Raw genomic sequence first — 19,464 nt, forward strand, 5'->3', positions numbered from 1 at the left:
TCCACACAGCTACCACTCTCTGAGTAAAGAAGTTCCCCCTCATGTTACCCCTAAACTTTTGCCCTTTCACTCTCAACTCATGTCCTCTTGTTTGAATCTCCCCCACTCTCAATGGAAAAAGCCTATCCACGTCAACTCTATCAATCCCCCTCATAATTTCAAACACTTCTATCAAGTCCCCCCTCAACCTTCTATGCTCCAAAGAATAAAGACCTAACTTGTTCAACCTTTCTCTGTAACTTAGGAGATGAAACCCAGGCAACATTTTAGTAAACATTCTCTGTACTGTCTCAATTTTGTTGACATCTTTCCTATCATTCGGTGACCAGAACTGTACACAATACTCCAAATTTGGCCTTACCAATGCCTTATACAATTTCAACATTACATCCCAACACCTATACTCAATGCTCTTATCAATAAAGGCCAGCATGCCAAAAGCCTTCTTCACCACCCTATCCACATGAGATTCCACCTTCAGGGAACTATGCACCATTATTTCTGGATCCCTCTGTTCTACTGCATTCTTCAATGCCCTACCATTTACCATGTATGTCCTACCAAAACGTAGCACCTCACATTTTTCAGCATTAAACTCCATCTGCCATCTTTCAGCCCACTCTTCTAACAGGCCTAAATACCTCTGCAAGCTTTGAAAACCTCCTTATAGTTTTTTTTTATTATTGCCTAATGTTGGATTTTCGAAGCTTCCCGATCATTCCACTTCTCGCTCACATTTGCTTTCTTATGTGCCCTTTCCTTGGCTTTTATGCGCTTGATGTCCTGACTGAAAAAGACTCTATCGGGCTCCGTTTTAAATTTACCTACTGACGTGGCCTCCACGGCTGTCTGTGGCTGATGAAATCCACATATCCGCCGCCCTCCGGCGAGAGCAATCCCTCCTCATCTCTGTGCTAAAGCGATGCCATCACTTTAGCGGTGAACGACTAGGACCTGGGACTGCTGTAGCCCAGAGGGACCTTGGGGTGCAGGCGCATGGCTCCCCCGGAAGTGGTGTCAAAGGTCAAAGGGAGTATGGCAGGCTGCTCTTCAGCGGTCAGGGGGCTGGGTTCTGGAGATGGAATGGGAATTGGCTGATTGTTGTCACGCGGTCTGAGATCGACTGAGAGGTTTGTCCTGCTTGCTGTTCATTGAGATCAGATCATCTCGCCGTGCATTGAGCTAGAGCAAGTTAAAACAATCTCAAGTCAGAATAACGTGGTGCAAGACCCGCACTTGGAGCATTGTGTTCGGGTTTGGTCGTCCTGCTCCAGGAGGGCCCACGAGGCTGCTGAACAAGGCTTGGCAGGAAGGACACGAGCAGGGGTTGGCTGACCGGCAGTAGTGGGAAGAGAAGGGGAATTTTCTGGATGGGTGCCAGTGGCGAGTGGAAATTGGTTGGCAGACAGGAAACAAAGAGTAGGGATTAATGGGTCCCCTTTTCAGAACGGCAGGCAGTAACTAGTGGGGTACCGCAAGCCTCGGTGCTGGGACCGCAGCTATTTACAATATACATTAATGATTTAGATGAAGGGATTAAAAGTAACATTAGCAAATTTGCAGATGAAGCAAAACTAGGTGGCAGTGTGAAATGTGAGGAGGATGTTATGAGAATGCAGGGTGACTTGGACGGTTGGGTGAGTGGGCAGATGCAGTTTAAATGGATAAATATGAGGTTATCCACTTTGGTGGCAAGAACGGGAAGGCAGATTACTATCTGAATGGTGTCAAGTTCGGAAAAGAGGAAGTACAACGAGATCTAGGTGTCCTTGTTCATCAGTCACTGAAAGTAAGCATGCAGGTACAGCAGGCAGTGAAGAAAGCTAATGGCATGCTGGCCTTCATAACAAGGGGAGTTGAGTTTTGGAGCAAAGAGGTCATTCTGCAGCTGTACAGGGCCCGAGTGAGACCACACCTGGAGTACTGTGTGCAGTTTTGGTCTCCAAATTTGAGGAAGGACATTCTTGCTATTGAGGGAGTGCAGCGTAGGTTCACGAGGTTAATTCCTGGGATGGCGGGACTGTCATATGTTGAAGGATTGGAGCGGCTGGGCTTGTATAGACTGGAATTTAGAAGGATGAAAGGGAATATGATTGAAACATATAAGATTATTAAGGGATTGGACACGCTAGAGGCAGGAAACATGTTCCCGATGTTGGGCGAGTCCAGAACCAGAGGCCACAGTTTAAGAATAAGGGGTAGGCCACTTAGAACGGAGCTGAGGGAAAACTTTTTCACACAGAGGGTTGTGGCTCTGTGGAATGTTCTGCCTCAGAAGGCGGTGGAGGCCAATTCTCTGGATGCTTTCAAGAAAGAGTTAGATAGAGCTCTTAAAGATAGCTGAGTCAAGGGATATGGGGAGAAGGCAGGAACGGGGTACTGATTGTGGATGATCAGCCATGATCACAGTGAATGGTGGTGCTGTCTGGAAGGACCGAATGGCCTACTCCTGCACCTATTGTCTACTGTCTATTGAGTGGTGCTGCTGGGGCTGGTGCTGCGTCCGCTTGTTGTGACGTCGCGTGTGACGTCACACGAGGGAGCCGATGGAGTTGTGGCCAGGCTTTTGCGGGCGATGGAGATGGGTGGTGGGATGGGGAAGTGGGAGGGGGCTGCAAAGGGGAATCCCGGTGCGGATTCCCCGAAGGCTAGCTTGCAGGCTGAGACGCTGGCGAGGATGACAAATTGAGATGTCGGCATTCATTTCCAGCGGACTCGGACATCAAAGTCAGGAGGTCATGACGAGGCTTGTAAGGCAGTGGTTAGACCACACTTGGAGCACTGTGAGCGGCTTTGGGGGGGGGGGGGGTTCTCTTATCCCAAGAAAGGATGTGCTGGCATGGCCGAGAGCCCTGGAGAGGTTCACGAAAATAATGAAAGGAGTCCGAGAATGAAAGGGTTAGCCGATGTGGAAGTTTGGCCTGTACTTGCTGGAGTTTAGGTACCTGAGTTGGTGGAGGGAGGGGTGGTGGGTGAGATCTCACTGAAACCTCTCAATAACTAAAAGGCGCAGATGGACTGGATATGGAGAGCATGCTTCTGGCAGTACTGTATAGGACCACAGGGCACAGCCTCCCAATAGAAGGGCGTCCCTTTACAGCGGAGCTGAGGAGGGATTTATTCTGCCAGAGGGTGGTGAGTCGTTGCCTCAGACGGACCTTGGGAGCATTTCAGGTGGAGGTTTGATAGGTCCTTGCTGAGTCGGGGCGTCTAGGGTTACGGGGAGAAGGCAGGAGTGTGGAGTGAGAGGGTTAATAAAGCATCCATGATGGGACGGCGGAGCAGAGTTCAGGGTCCGACTGACTTAGTCATGCTCCCGTGTCTTACGGCCTTCCATTCGGCTGGAAAGGGTGCAGAGCGAGACTGCGGCCGGGATTCCAGCTGCTGAGTTACGGAGAGAGAGCTTGGGCAGGTCGGGGCTTTAGTCCGTGAGGCGTCGGGACGACCTTGTAGGAGAGTCTAAAACCGCAAGGGTGGGCGCGCCCAGTCTTTACCCCCACCCCCACCCCACCACCCTCCGCCCTCCCCGCCCAGGGTTGGGGGGATCAAGACCCAGCGGGCACAGGGTTAGGCTGAGCGCGGAGAGATTCAATAGGGTCCGGTGACGCAAGCCCCGCACCCCGAGGGTGGTCGGCACATGGAACTAGTTGCCAGAGGAAGCGGCTGAGGCAACGTTGACAAACACACTCGGGCAGGTAGGCGGGCAGGAAGGACTTATTGCGGGGGGGGAGGGGCAAACGTGCGCAAATGGGAGCCGCATTATGGGAATCTCAGGGAAAAGGCAACCTGCTGGCAGTCCAAAGGAACGCACATACAAGGTGCGGGAGGAACTCAGCAGGCTAGGCGGCATCTATGGAAAAGGGTACATAGTTGACGTTTCGGGCTGAGACCCTTCCGCAGGCCCTTTTTTCCGTAGATGCTGCCTAGCCTGCTGAGTATTACAGATGGGGCCCTTGGCTGGGACGGGCAGGTTGGGCCTGTATTCATGCTGCGGGACTCTGTGACTGCGATCGTTGCGATCTCCGGAAATCCTAACTCGTGTCCATGTTCCTCTCTTTCAGGACCCGCGACGACCAATTCAAGTTAGTATCTACACAGTCTCCCCAGCTCCACAATCCGGAATGTCTCCCTTCCCGAACCATCTTCCTCCCAGTTTCTCGCACCTTTCCAGAACCTTGCTCACGGCTCTCTCCGTCCTCCCCACTGCCAGAACGTTCCTGGTGGACGGTCTCCAGGGAAGGCTGGGAGCTTCGAACAGGTCTAAACTGTAGAGGTGATGGGATGGTGTAGAGGGGGCTTCCCCCTGTCGTCTGCAACCGGGGGTGTGTGACGGGACGGTGTGGAGAGAGTTTCACTGTGCATCTGACCCCGGCAGTTTCTGATGGAATGGTGCAGAAGGAGCTGCATTCCGTGTCTGACCCCAGTTGTGTGTGTGTGTGTGTGTGTGTGTGTGTGTGTGTGTGTGTGTGTGTCTGTGTATGATGGGACAGTACAGAGAGGACAGAGTTTCGTTATGTTTCTGAGCCAGTGAATTTGTAGTGGTACGGCGCAGAGAGAGCTTCACTGTGTGTCTGACCCAGAAGTTTGTGGTGGGATTTTACAGGCAGAGCTTCACTCTGTGTCTGACCCAGGGAGTTTACGGTGGAACGGTGTGTAGTGAGCTTCATTGTGGACCTGACCCAGGGAGTTTGTGACGGGACTGTGTGACTGGAGCTTCATTGTGTACCTGCCCTCGGGATTTGTGAGATGGGATGATGGGGAGGATTACACTCCCTGCCCCTGACCTTGGGAGTGCGTGATGGGTCGGTGCAGAGCCAGCTTCTCCCTGCGCCTGATCCCCGAGCGTGTGTGATGGGACGGTGCAGAGTGATCTCCACTCTCTGTGGGATCTCCGGGAGTGTGTGATGGGACGGTGAAGAGTGATCTCCACTCTCTGTGGGATCTCCGGGAGTGTGTGATGGGACGGTGCAGAGTGATCTCCACTCTCTGTGGGATCTCCGGGAGTGTGTGATGGGACGGATGACGTGAAGGGCGCTTCACTCTGCGTCTATCACAGTTTGACTCTGGTGGCGAAACGAGAACTCTTTTTGAAGCCTCCGTAAGCCCTTTCCCGACAATACTGTATAGGACCACAGGGCACAGCCTCCGAATAGAGGGGCGTTCCTTTCGAGCGGAGCTGAAGAGGGATTTATTTTGACAGAGGGTGGTGAGTCATTGCCTCAGACGGCAGTTTGGTGCATTTCAGGTGGAGGTTGATAGGTCCTGGCTGAGTAGGGGCGTCCAAGGTTACGGGGAGAAGGCAGGAGAGTGGGAAAGACAGGGATAATGAACCATCCGTGACTGGATGGCGGAGTAGACATCATGGTCCGACTGGCTTAATCATGCTCCTATGTCTTATGGCCTTCCATTCGGCTGGAAAGGTTGCAGAGCGAGGCTGCGGCCGGGATTCCAGCTGCTGAGTTATGGAGAGAGAGCTTGGGCAGGTCGGGGCTTTAGTCCGTGAGGCGTCGGGACGACCTTGCAGAAGAGTCTTAAACCGTGAGGGTGGGCGCGCCCAGTCTTTTCCCCCACCCCCAACCCTTCCCGCCCAGGCTTGGGGGGGATCAAGACCCAGCGAGCACAGGGTTAGGCTGAGCGCGGAGAGATTCAATAGGGTCCGGTGACGCAAGCCCCGCACCCCGAGGGTGGTCGGCACATGGAACTAGTTGCCAGAGGAAGCGGCTGAGGCAACGTTGACAAACACACTCGGGCAGGTAGGCGGGCAGGAAGGACTTATTGCGGGGGGGAGGGGCAAACGTGCGCAAATGGGAGCCGCATTATGGGAATCTCAGGGAAAAAGGCAACCTGCTGGCAGTCCAAAGGAACGCACATACAAGGTGCGGGAGGAACTCAGCAGGCTAGGCGGCATCTATGGAAAAGGGTACACAGTGGACGTTTCGGGCCGAGACCCTTCAGCAGGCCCTTTTTTCCATAGATGCTGCCTAGCCTGCTGAGTATTACAGATGGGGCCCTTGGCTGGGACGGGCAGGTTGGGCCTGTATTCATGCTGCGGGACTCTGTGACTGCGATCGTTGCGATCTCCGGAAATCCTAACTCGTGTCCATGTTCCTCTCTTTCAGGACCCGCGACGACCAATTCAAGTTAGTATCTACACAGTCTCCCCAATTCCACAATCCGGAATGTCTCCCTTCCAGAACCATCTCCCTCCCAGCTTCTCGCACCTTTCCAGAACCTTGCTCACGGCTCTCTCCGTCCTCCCCACTGCCAGAACGTTCCTGGTGGACGGTCTCCAGGGATGGCCGGGACCTTCGAACAGGTCTAAACTGTAGAGGTGATGGGATGGTGTAGAGGGAGATTCCCTCTGCCGTCTGCAACCGGGGGTGTGTGACGGGACGGTGTGGAGAGGGTTTCACTGTGCATCTGATCCCGGCAGTTTCTGATGGGATGGGGCAGAAGGCGCTTCATTCCCTGTCTGACCCCAGTTTTGTGTGTGTGTGTGTGTGTGTGTGTGTGTGTGTGTGTGTGTGTATGTGTATGTTTGTGTGTGATGGGACAGTACAGAGAGGGAGAGAGTTTCACTCTGTCTAACCCAGTGAGTTTGTAGTGGGACGGTGCAGAGGGAGTTTCGCTCTGTGTCTAACCAGGGGAGTTTGCAGTGGAACGGTGCGGAGAGAGCGTCACTGTGTGTCTAACCCAGGGAGTTTACGGTGGGACGGTGCGGAGAGAGTTTCACTCTGCGTCTGACCCAAAGGTTTGTGGTGGGATTTTACAGACAGAGATTCACTGTGTGTCTGACCCAGGGAGTTTGTGATGGGACGGCGCGGAGAGGGTTTCGCTCTGTGTCTAACCCAGGGAGTTTGTGGTAGGACGGTGCGGAGGGAGTTTCAGTGTGTATGACCCAGGGATTTTCTGGTGCGACGGTGCGGAAAGAGTTTCGCTCTGTGTCTAACTCAGGGACTGTACGGTGGGACGGTGCGGAGAAAGCTTCACTGTGTGTCTGACCCAGAGGTCTGTGGTGAGATTTTGCAGACAGAGCTTCACTCTGTGTCTCACCCAGGGAATTTGTGATGGGACGGTGCGGAGGGAGTTTCACTCTGTGTCTGACCCCGGGAGTCTGTGATGGGACGGTGCGGAGAGAGTTTCACTCTATGTCTGACCCAGGGAATTTGTGATGGGACGGTGCGGAGGGAGTTTCACTCTGTGTCTGACCCCGGGAGTGTGTGAAGGGACGGTGCGGAGGGAGCTTCACTCTGTGTCTGACCCAGGGAATTTGTGATGGGACGGTGCGGAGGGAGCATCACTCTGTGTCTGACCCAGGGAATTTGTGGTGCGACGGTGTGGAGGGAGATTCACTCTGTGTCTGACCCCGGGAGTGTGTGATGGGACGGTGCGGAGGGAGTTTCACTCTGTGCCTGTCCCCGGGAGTGTGCGATGGGACGGTGCGGAGGGAGTTTCACTTGGTGTCTGACCCCGGGAGTGTGTGATGGGATGGTGCGGAGGGTGTTTCACTGTGTGTCTGACCCCGGGAGTGTGTGATGGGACGGTGTGGAGGGAGCTTCACTCTGTGTCTGACCCCGGGAATGTGTGATGGGATGGTGCAGAGAGAGTTTCGCTCTGAGTCTAACCCGGGGAGTTTATGGTGGGACGGTGCGGAGAGAGTTTCACTGTGTGTATAACCCAGAAGTTTGTGGTGGGATTTTACAGACAGAGATTCACTCTGTGTCTGACCCAGCGAGTTTACCGTTGGACGGTGCGTAGAGAGCTTCACTGTGTGTCTGACCCAGGGAGTTTATGGTGGGACAGTGCGGTGAGAGTATCACTCTGTGCCTGACCCACTGAATTTGCAGTGGACCGGTGTGGAGAGAGCTTCACTATGTGTCTGCCCAGGGAGTTTACTGTGGGACGGTGCGTAGAGAGCTTCACTGTGTGTCTGATGCAGGGAGTTTGTGGTTGGACAGTGCGGAGATAGCTTCACTGTGTGCCTGACCCAGGGAGTTTGTGACGGGACTGTGTGGAAGGAGCTTCATTGTGTACCTGACCTCGGGATTTGTGAGATGGGATGATGGGGAGGATTACTTTCCCTGCCTCTGACCTTGGGAGTGGTTGACGGGTCGGTACAGAGGCAGCTTCTCTCTGTGCCTGATCCCCGGGCGTGTGTGATGAGACGGTGCAGAGTGATTTCCACTCTGTGTGGGATCTCCGGGAGTGTGTGACGGGACGGATGACGTAGAGGGCGCTTCACTCTGCGGCAGTCACAGCTTGACTCTGGTGACGGAACGAGAACTCTTTTTGAAGCCTCCGTAAGTCCTTTCCCTTTCTTGCATCTCGAACTTGTGTGTGTGTGTGCGTGTGTGTGTGCGTGTGTGTGTGCGTGTGTGTGTGTGTGTGAGAGAGAGAGAGAGAAAATTCGTGCACACACATGTGTGCGTGGGTGAATTGAAATCATCGCTCTTGCTCGTCCACCCACTTTCACTCATGCTTTCTCTGCATCGTGCATTCCACCGAATTCCCAGCGTCAAACGACGTCTCGATTCCACCCACTCCTTGAGACGTGGGGGCGGGGGGAGGATGATCGATCAATGTCCCGGGCTGAAAGGTGGTGAACACAGTTCAGTGCGAGGGTGACAGCACGGGCAGGAACTCTCCGGAAAGAAAATATTACCTGGTGAGGGAGTGTGCGTTCGCGTGTGGGATGGAGAGCGGGCGGGTTGGAAATATTCGGCTAACTTAGCAACTGGTTGATTCACTCTTTTACACGCAGTCTCTCGCACACACACTCCCTCACACACACACTCTCTCACACACTCTCTTTCACACAACTCTCTCACACATTCTCTCACACAACTCTCTCACGCACCCTCGCACACCTTCACACTCTCACACACACATACTCTCTCACACACTCTTTCACGCACATACTCTCTCTCACACACACACTCACACGCACACTCTCTCACACTCTATCGAACTTACACACTCTCACACACGCACGCCATCACACACAGACATTTCCCTCGCATACACCTCACACACACTCCTCTCTCCCTCTCTCTCTGTCACGCATTTTGCTCTCTGGCACAGACACCTCTCCTGCTCACACACAATCCTCTCCCTCTCACGTTCAAACCTATCTCTCTCTCTCTCTCTCTTTCTCTCACACATACACACGTTTACATCTCTCTGGCGCTCACCCACGGTTCCTCTGGCACACACAAACACGTCTCCCTCTCATACATCCACACACCTCTCTCTTCTCTCTCTCTCACCTCAGTCTCTCTCTCACACACGTTTTACTGTCACACACAACTTCTGTCTCTCACACATAACTTTGTCACACACATACTCTGTCTCTCTCTCACGCACGCAGGCAGTAGGTATGACATTCAGTACATTCCTACCCATGCATTGTCACTCTCTCTCTCTCTCACACACACACACACACACACGCACACACACACACACACACACATACACACACAGACACACACACACACACACACACACACACATACACACACAAACACAAACACACAGACACAGGCACATACACCCTCGCTCGCGTGAGGTCTGCCTGTCATTCTCTCTCACATAGAGCACACACAGACAAATGCAGGCACAGACTCTGACAGTGAACACTGGAACGGATGGAACCCAAGTGCGGAGGAAAGAGAGACTCCCCATTTTAGAGGCGGCAGCCAGTGTTTATACATAGACACTTCAACAGAACATCGGAGAGACAACCGCGGACCCATGATCAGTAGCAAGGAGCATCCGCCTCAATAACACGTGATCCAGAATCCCCGGGCCTGTTGAAATAAACTTAACAAGGTTAACAATTAACGCTGCAGGCTAAACCTCAACGAAGGCGCTCCGGAAACCGCTGAGCCAAACGCTCTGCAGCGCCCCGCACAGGCCCTGAGGGCTCATTACACCTCCACACTGACCTCCCTCTTCGTTCGTATTCCGGTGCCCGTACATCTCGCTGTTTGTTATGGTTTATTGTCATGAATCGCTTCCATCCCTGATTAACGCTGATTTTTTTCAGATAACAGAACGGATTGTCCAGACCTCGACAAGTTTAAGAATGTGAAGCCTACACCGGCGGATGGTGAGTCCAATCTCCTCCTTTCTTGGACACACACACACACACACACACACACACACACACACACACACACACACACACACACACACACACACACACACCATCGATATGTCCCAGGGTTGCACCGGGTGGAGTTTCCAGTCTCACGGAGAGCGACAAACGGACAGGGGTAGCGGGAGCACGGAATTAGGAGGGGTGGAGGGTGTCGCTGTTGGGGAAGTGCGTAGCGGAGGGAGGGGGTCATGGAGACTGGGAGGGACACACGAGAGGGTAAGGATTATGGAGACGGGGAGGGACGCACAGGAGGGAGGGGGTCATGGAGACGGGGAAGGACCCACGGGAGGGAGGGGATTATTTAGACGGGGAGGGACGCACGGGAGGGAGGGGATTCTGGAGACGAGGAGAGACACTGGGGAGGGAGGGATTCACTGAGTTGGGCAGGCGCGCAGTGGAGGGTGGGTGTGACGGGGATGTTGAGAGGTGTCGGGGAGGGAAGGGGTCACGGAGACGGGCAGTAGAGGCGGTGGGCGCTGGATTCCGTCACGCCAAAGCTTTGCAAGTAACTCCTGTCTGTATCTTCCAGAGATCGAGAGTGTCGCCCTGGAGGGAGGGTCCACCCCCTGCTCTGGGTGGGTCGAGCTCCGCCTCAGAAACCGGTCAGTCGTGACCCTGGGGCTAACAGCGTCATCCGTCGCCGAGTCCGACTTGGTGTGTCAAGGGCTGGGCTGCGGCCGAATGTTGAGAATGCTCTCAGGGCCTCCCTTGGGGAGGAGACTGTGGCCGGTCTGGGGTTATCTTCTGGACTGCTGGTGGAATCACACCAGGCTGCAAGACTGTATGAAGGTCACGGAGCGGGGACGCCAGAGTGACTCCCTGGGGATTGTCTGCCAGGGTAGGAGTTAAACGGCAGGGTGCAGAAATACAGGACGCGTTTCGTCACCCGCCACTTCCAGTACCGTCTGCCGCACATCCCCTCCCTCTCAATCGCACCCCCACCCCCCACCCCCATCCCCTCGGGTCCCTCACTCACACCCCTGCCTCGCCTGTCCAACAATGCAGGTTTTTGACGATCACTCTCAGCCCGACTTCACTACCCCTGCCCTCCCGCACTGTCTCTCACTCCGACCGCCCACAACGCCTCCCTTTCCTCCCTCTGCACTGTGGCTGACAATCCCTCCCTCCTCATCCCTCACCTCCTTCTCCTTATCTCCCTCCTGACCCTCCCTCTTCACCTTCTCCCCTGCTCTCGCCGTTTCTTACCTCCTCTCCCTTCTCTCGCCTCGCTCCCCTCCTCTTTCCGATCTCCCCATCTGTCCCCTCTCTCTCCATCTTTTCCCCTTCTTTCACCCTTCTCCCTCCTCCCCCACCTTCTATATCCACCCTCTCTGCCCTTTCTCCCTGCTCTACCCCGCTTTATCCGTCTCCCCTCTCTCTCCACCCTTCTGCACTCCCTATCTCTTACCTTCTCTTCCCTCTCTCCCTCCCTCCTTCTCCTCCGAACTCTATATCTCTTCCCCCGCTCTCCCTACTTTCCCTTCCCAACCCTCTCTCCCCCTTTCCCCCTTCTCTCTGCTCATCTCTCCCCCGTCAACCTCTTTCACCACCACCCCACCCCCGCTATTCCCGCGGCCCTCAGTCTCACACCTCCCTCGCCGACAAATCCATGAGGCACATGAGCAGACACATGAGTTGGCTCCGACGGTCGATCATGGCTGATTAATTTTCCCTCTCAACCCCGTTCTCCTGTCTTCTACCTCCTCTTCCTTCCTTCTCCGAAATCTCTGCTCCTGTCCCCATCCCCAATCCCCATCCCCTATTTCGTCCTCCCTCCCCCCTTTCTCTACCCCCTCTCTATCCCCCCTCTTTCTCCCTCCCTCCCCTCTCTCTCCCCCGTCTACCCGCTCTCGCCCTCTATTTCTCTCTCTGTCTCTCTCCCCCTCTCTCCCCCTCTCTATCTCCCTCTTTCTCCCTCCCTCCCCTCTCTTTCCCCCTACCCGCTCTCTCTCCCTCTTTCTCTCTGTCTCTCTCCCTCTCTTTCTCTCTCTGCCGCTCTTCATCTCTCTCTCCCCCTCTTTCTCTCTGTGTCTCTCTCCGTCTCTATCCCCCTCTTTCTCCCTCTCTCCCCCTCTATCCCCCTGTTTCTCCCTCCCTCCCCCTCTCTCTCCCCCCTCTCTCCCCCCCTCCCTCTCCCCCTTCTCTCCCCTTATTTCACCCTCCCTCCCCCCTTTCTCTCTCTCCCCCTATTTCACCCTCCCTCCCCCCTTTCTCTCTCTCCCCCACTCTCTCCCCCCTCTCCCCTTATTTCACCCTCCCTCCCCCTTTCTCTCTCTACCCCCTCCCTCCCCTCTCTCTCCCACCTCTACCCGCTGTCTCCCTTCTTTCTTTCTCTGTCTCTCTCTCTCTCTGTCTCTCTCTCTCTCTCTCTCTCTCTCTCTCTCTCTCTCTCTCTCTCTCTCTATCTATCTATCTATCTATCTATCTATCTATCTCTCTCTGCCTCCAGGTGCCCACACTTACTCCCGACTGGATCCCAGTCCTGGCCACTGTGCGGGGTCACTGCCGGTGTTGTACCTGGGGTCCGGGCGGGGCGGGGGTGACAGACCCACGCTTGCCGAAGCGGACAGCCTGTGCCAGAGATTGCGATGCGGGCGGGCCGTAAGTGTCACTGTTTCGGCCTGGAAATCCGATGTCACGGTGCTGGGAGAACTCAACTGCCTGCTCCATCGGGAGAAATGTCTCGGCGAGGAACAACTCATGAAGTCAAGTGTGTACAGCATCACCTGCAGAGGTGAGCAGATCCCTTCTCTGTTAGTTCCGTACGAAGGGGCGGACGGAACTTCTCTTTGAGTCTGGGTGTGTGCTGGGACGGTACAGAAGGAGCTTCACCCTGCGTCTGACCCAGGGACTGAGTGATGGGACAGTGCGGGGGGAGCTTCACTCTGTGTCTGACCCCGGGAGTGTGTGATGGGACGGTGCGGAGGGAGATTCACTCTGTGTCTGATCCCGGGAGTGTGTAGTGGGACAGTGCAGAGGGAGCTTCACTCTGTGTCTGACCCCGGGAGTGTGTGATGGGACGGTGCGGAGGGAGCTTCACTCTGTGTCTGACCCCGGGAGTGTGTGACGGGACGGTGTGGAGGGAGTTTCAGTCTGTGTCTGACCCCGGGAGTGTCTGATGGGACGGTGCGGAGGGAGATTCACTCTGTGTCTGACCCCAGGAGTGTGTGTTGGGACGGTGCGGAAGGAGAATCACTCTGTGTCTGACACCTGCATTTTTTTTTGGAGGGCGGAGGGAGCTTTGCTGTGTCTGACTCTCTCTCTCTCTCTCTGTCTTTCCCGCGCCACCGTAGAGGGCTTCTCACCAGCCTTCCGCCTCCGGGATGGTGAATCCCAGTGTGATGGATTGGTGGAGGCGTATTACAACGGTTCCTGGTGGCCCGTGTGTCAGGACACCTGGGAAAAAAAGAAGCAGGACGCGGTGTGTTCCCAGGCCGGATGTCAGGAACACAGTGAATTCTGGAATCGAGCGGGTTCCCTCGGCAAGAACCACACCGGGTCCAGCGGCTGCGTGCGTTGTCGACAATTTCCTTTCCTGTCCGAGACGGGCGGACTTCTCGTCTGGGACATCCAGGTGGAGCACGGCAGCTTCCAGCAGCTCAACGTCACCTGCCCACGTATGTCCACTTCTCCTGAACACAGGGAGCACCGGGGGGCAGAAGGAGCTCAAGGGGCGAACACGGGGGGGCTCAAGGAACAATGCGTCCTCGGAGTGGGAGAGTAGGCCACAGAGCGCGAATGGTGGGGAGTGTCAAGGGACAAGGCGAACTCGGTTTACAAAGGTAGGACACGCACTGTGGACGGTGGAGACTGTCGAGGAACAGAAGGACGAAGGCGTACGAGGGTAGGGCACACACCGTGAACGGTGGGGAGAGTCGAGGGACAGAGGGACCTCAGTGTACGAGGGTAGGATACACACCGTGAATGGTGGGGAGTGTCGAGGGACAGAGGGACCTTGGTGCACAAGGGTAGGACACACACCGTGAATGGTGGGGAGAGTCGAGGGACAGAGGGACCTCAGTGTATGAGGATAGGACACGCACCGTGAACGGTGGGGAGTGTCGAGGGACAGAGGGACCTCAGTGTACGAGGGTAGGACACGCACCGTGAATGGTGGAGAGTGTCGAGGGACAGAGGGACCTCAGTGTTCGATGGTAGGACACGCACCGTGAATGGTGGGGAGTCTCGAGGGACAGAGGGACCCCGGTGTACGAGGGTAGGACACGCACCGTGAATGTAAAGGAGTACTGAGAGACAGAAGTACGAGTGTATTAGGAGATGCAGAAATGGAGAAGGGTAGGGGACAGAGTAGATGGAGGGTTGCAGTCTCTCCATATATACTCGGATGGAGGCCAAATGTACACCATTTACTCGAAAGCCGATCAGCTCCGTGATCCCTCTCACTGCTACTCCCCTCCCCGTCTCCGTTATCCCACCCCTCCTTGAGGCATCTCGTCTCCGCCACCCCCCTCCCTCCTCTACCACCCCACCACCGCCGTCCCACCCCGTGTCCGTAACACTCCCCAATCCCCCCCTCTTTCTGCACGCTTCCTCCAGAAACATTACTTTTAATTCTGGATGTCAGGTAGTCATCGTCATAGTCATACTTTATTGATCCCGGGGGAAACTGGTTTCGTTACAGTTGCACCATAAATAATTAAATAGTAATATGTAAATTACGCCAGGAAATAAGTCCAGGACCAGTCTATTGGCTCAGGGTGTCTGACCCTCCAAGGGAGGAGTTGTAAAGTTTGATGGCCACAGGCAGGAATGACTTCCTATGACGCTCAGTGCTGCATCTCGGTGGAATGAGTCTCTGGCTGAATGTATTCCTGTACCCAACCAGTACATTATGTAGTGGATGGGAGACATTGTCCAAGATGGCATGCAACTTAGACAGCAACCTCTTTTCAGACACCACCGTGAGAGAGTCCAGTTCCATCCCCACAACATCACTGGCCTTACGAATGAGTTTGTTGATTCTGTTGGTCTCTGCTCCCCTCAGCCTGCTGCCCCAGCACACAACAGCAAACGTGATAGCACTGGCCACCACAGACTCGTAGAACATCCTCAGCATCGTCCGGCAGATGTTAAAGGACCTCAGTCTCCTCAGGAAATAGAAACGGCTCTGACCCTTCTTGTAGACAGCCTCAGTGTTCTTTGACCAGTCCAGTTTATTGTCAATTCGCATCCCCAGGTATTTGTAATCCTCCACCATGTCCACTCTGACCCCCCTGGATGAAAGCAGGGGTCGCCGTGAGCGACATAACAGATAACTAACTTTAAAATAAAAGTGACTTTAACAGGGGAATAGTTTGACTCCACCCCGAGCGAATGCTAACGTTGTATTTGCCTTCCTCACTGAGAGCTCCGCCTGCCTGTTAACCTTTGCACCTCCCTCACTGACGTGCGGTGCGGAAAGAAGCAGGTCCCAACAGCGACCCCTTGCGGAACACTGCATGTCGCCGACAGCCAATCAGAATCGGCCTCTCTTTGCTTACCCAGTATTTACCTTCCCGCCAGTCAGCCAGTCTTTATCTGAAGGGGGCCACGGGACTCATATCCATAAGCATGTGAATGACTGAAAGATCAGGCAGAAGGTTAGACCACAAGAGATAAGAGCGGAATTAGCCGTTCGACCCATTGAGACATTTCTGTCATTTGATCGTGGCTGATTTATGATCCCTAATAATCCCATCCTCCCTCGTTCCCCACCACCACCACCCCGTAAGCCCCGGCTTCCTGACTAATCCAGGACCTATCAGCCTCTGCTTAAACCTTGACATACAGTTCGCATTCAGTACTTTCACAGTATGATCCGGGTCAATTTTGAGCCGGCGCAAGAATCCCCTCATAACAAGTGTCCATACCAAATTTTAAACCGCGGATCTCTCTAGAATGTATAAACAGCCTATCTGATATTAAAAAATGGGTGATTAATCCTTAATTATTGTTTCAGAGATCTAACATCCATTTCAACAGACACGGGTCAAATTTGACTCGGAACAGCCTCAATGTACAAAAGTATAAAATGTTTAAATATTTTCATTTTTGTGCATTTTGGGTCACTTTAAGAAAAGTCATCAAATTTCAGCGTTAAAAAAATGGCATTTAGGGTGTTTTTACTGCCGTCAAATGTGAAAACAGGCCAAATTTGACCCGAACATTACGCAAGGGTTAAATATGTTCCTGACTTGTCCTCCACAGCCGTTTGCGGCCATGAATTTCACACATTCACCGCCTTCCAGTTGAAGGAATGTCTCTTCATCTCCGCTCCAAAGGGACGTGATGGGCCTAGACTCCCTCACTCGTGGAATCTCCCGCTCCGTGCCTACTCCCGTCTTAGCAACAGAGTCACTCCACCACCTTTGTCTACCTGCCTGTCCTTTCGATACAATGTGTATCTTTGGGCGTTAAGCTCCCAACTACCCAACTATAATCTTCTTCCAGCTGTGATGCCCACGACGTCATACATGCCCATCTGTAACTGTGACGCAAGTTCGTCTACCCTACTCCATATACTGTGCGCATTCAAATATAACTCCCTTTAGTCCTGTATTCACCCGTTTCGATTTTGCCCGTCTTTTGCATTCCAACCTACACTGTTGACTGCAATTTTGCCCGATCATCAGACTCTCCTTGCAAGCACTCTCGTTGCACCCAACGTATGATTGTAAACAAACTACCCTATCCTCAGCGCTGTGGCTCGGATTCCCATCCCACTGCCGAATTAGTTTAAGCCCTCCCTAACAGCTGCAGCCAACTAGCCCGCTAGGATATTGGTCCCCCTCGGGTTCAGGTGTAACCCGTCCATTTTGTACCTTCCCCGGAAGAGATCCCAGTGATCCATAAATTTGAACGCTCCTTCCCTTTGCACCAGTTCCTCAGCCACGCATTCACCTGCCAAATCATCCTGTTCATACCCTCACTGACGTGGGGCACAGGCAGCATTCCAGAGATTACTAGACTGAAGGTGCTGTTTCTTGGCTTTCTGCCTAGCTCCATAAAATCTCTCTTCAGGACTTCGTCACCTTGTCCACCTACGTCATCGGTGCCAACATACACCAAGACTTCCGGCTGCTCACCCTCGCCATTGGGGATGCCGAGGACCCGATCTCAGAGACACCCCTGACCCTGGCACCAGGGAGGCAACGTATTATCGCGCCCTTAGAGTCTGGTCACTGTTCCTCTGTGGGATCTGCTGTCGTCACTGCAGTCCTTTTCACCTCCCTTCAATTCTGGGCCACAGCGCAAGATTTGTCCTCCATTTCTTCACCCCCTCGGACGTTTTCATAGGAACGTTCTAGCTTCGGATAGCGGATGGGGGATGGTGTATGTTAATTGCATGTTCGGGTACATTTCATTTAACACGTTCAATGTATTTAAATCGCGAAAGTAATAAATATTCATTGCATATTAATATTCTAATATTTAAATCATCGCATCTCTGATTGAGTTCCTTTAGTCCAGTCCCCTCGCCTCCTATCGCCCATCCCCAACTCTCGACCTCCGGCATCCGCGGTCGGGGCGGTCAGGCTACTGTGCCCACTGAGATCTGGTACGCTGCGGACGGGGCAAGTGGAGGAAGCGGCGTTTTGACCGGCACTGACCCCGTGATTTTCTCCCCGACAGGGTTAGGGAAGCCGACCGATAAGCCAAAGGTGGTGAGCGGGTCGACGGGGCCGGTGACCGCCGGGATCCTGCTGCTCGTCCTGGTATTGCTGCTCCTCGCCCTGGCCTGGGGCTGGAAGCGTTACCGAGGCAACGGCGTCGGAGGTGAGACGGGGGAGAGGGGGGCGGTGGGGTGGGACGGGCATGCGGGGACACACACGCACACGGGCAACATACCCCGTAACACGCGCAGCAGACTAGAGCAAAGCATGCATCGCACCGCACGCGAAAAATGCACACGCACGAAACAGGCGCAAATCACGCGTGCGCGAGCACGAATAACGCACACGCTCGTTCGCACATCCCTAATGCGCACACACGGACTACACGCGCTCGGCAAAGCACGTATGCACTCGGCACGCATCAACAAATGCGCTCACAGACTTATACACATCACCGACGCGCGCACACACACGTCACTCTTACATCACACGCACACACCCACACACACACACACACACACACACACACACACACACACACACACACACTCGCGTTACACCCATATGCCTCACAGGCAGACATATCACACATTTTCTCACACGCCCGCTCACAACTACAAGAATCCCACACGCCAACAGATCGACACACGGTAATGCAAAAACTGATGTATACGCACACGAAGGGAATCGAAAACTCGCTAACTGACAAAAACGCACACATTTCTACTGTCACGCACACACTGACATTCTGAAACACTTTCGCTCTCACACAGACACACCTTCAGACTCACATACACACGCAGATCAAGTCTCAACACAATCATGTGTTGGTCTGAGAGAAGTGTTTCTGCGTGACAACGTTTAAGTGAATTTGCACGTCTCCGTTTCTGTGTCTGCGTGGGCACGTTTATAATAGTTGAAGGCATTTTTATTCAGAGCCGGTAACAGCCCCTTCTACTCATCTATCTTGCGCAATCTAATCACACTCATGTGGCCTATTAGTCTTTACGTCTTTGGCATATGGGTGGAAACCGGGACACCCGGAGGAAACGCACGTGGCCCCGGGGAAAACACATACAAACCTCTAACGCACATCGGCGGGAATTGAACCCGGGTGTAGTACGTGGTGTATGTGTGTGTGTGTGTGTGTGTGTGTGTGTGTGTGTGTGTGTGTGTGTGTGTGTGTGTGTGTCCTGGTCCCTCTCTGTCTCACTCACTCCGAGTCTCCTCCCACCCAGTATTCCGACGCAAGCGGACTCAGCGACAGTGGATCGGGCCGACAGGAGCCACCACCCACACAGGTAAGGTCATGTGGGGTGCAGAAAGGGGTAGGGGCTCTGGAGAGGCAGAGTGTGAGGGAGGAAGCGCAGATGAGATAGAGAGGGAAGAGCGACACATGGTGATCGGAAAGATGTGGGGTTCGAAGAGTGTCATAGGGACGGTGGCTGGGAACGGACACAAGTACTAGACACAGACACTGAAGTACTATGGACAGGACTAGGACACTGGGTGAGGGCGAGGACATGGACACGAAAACCCGGAACCCGGAACAGGACTGGGCAAAAGAGCTAGGAACCAGGGCTTGGACTCCGAGCCTGAGACTGGACAAGGACGCAGAACCTGGGTCTTGCCTCTGGCTCGGACCCCAGAACCTGACAAGGACGCACCTTGGCTGACAGGCAGGACGCGGCT

General features: G+C 54.1%; 1 protein-coding gene across 1 annotated transcript in view; it reads left to right on the forward strand.

Annotated features, from left to right (window-relative positions):
* LOC140207205 (scavenger receptor cysteine-rich type 1 protein M130-like) overlaps positions 1-19,464 on the forward strand; it is a 37,714-nt gene that overhangs the window by 13,274 nt on the left and 4,976 nt on the right. Inside the window, exons 4-11 of the mRNA XM_072275569.1 lie at positions 4,062-4,082; positions 6,120-6,140; positions 10,046-10,108; positions 10,689-10,997; positions 12,609-12,893; positions 13,453-13,776; positions 17,792-17,935; positions 19,011-19,073. Coding sequence (XP_072131670.1) covers positions 4,062-4,082; positions 6,120-6,140; positions 10,046-10,108; positions 10,689-10,997; positions 12,609-12,893; positions 13,453-13,776; positions 17,792-17,935; positions 19,011-19,073 — 1,230 coding nt within the window. The remainder of the gene's footprint in view (positions 1-4,061; positions 4,083-6,119; positions 6,141-10,045; positions 10,109-10,688; positions 10,998-12,608; positions 12,894-13,452; positions 13,777-17,791; positions 17,936-19,010; positions 19,074-19,464) is intronic.

The sequence above is a fragment of the Mobula birostris genome, chromosome 13 (genome assembly GCF_030028105.1).
Source record: "Mobula birostris isolate sMobBir1 chromosome 13, sMobBir1.hap1, whole genome shotgun sequence".
Classification (NCBI taxonomy): Eukaryota; Metazoa; Chordata; class Chondrichthyes; order Myliobatiformes; family Myliobatidae; genus Mobula; species Mobula birostris.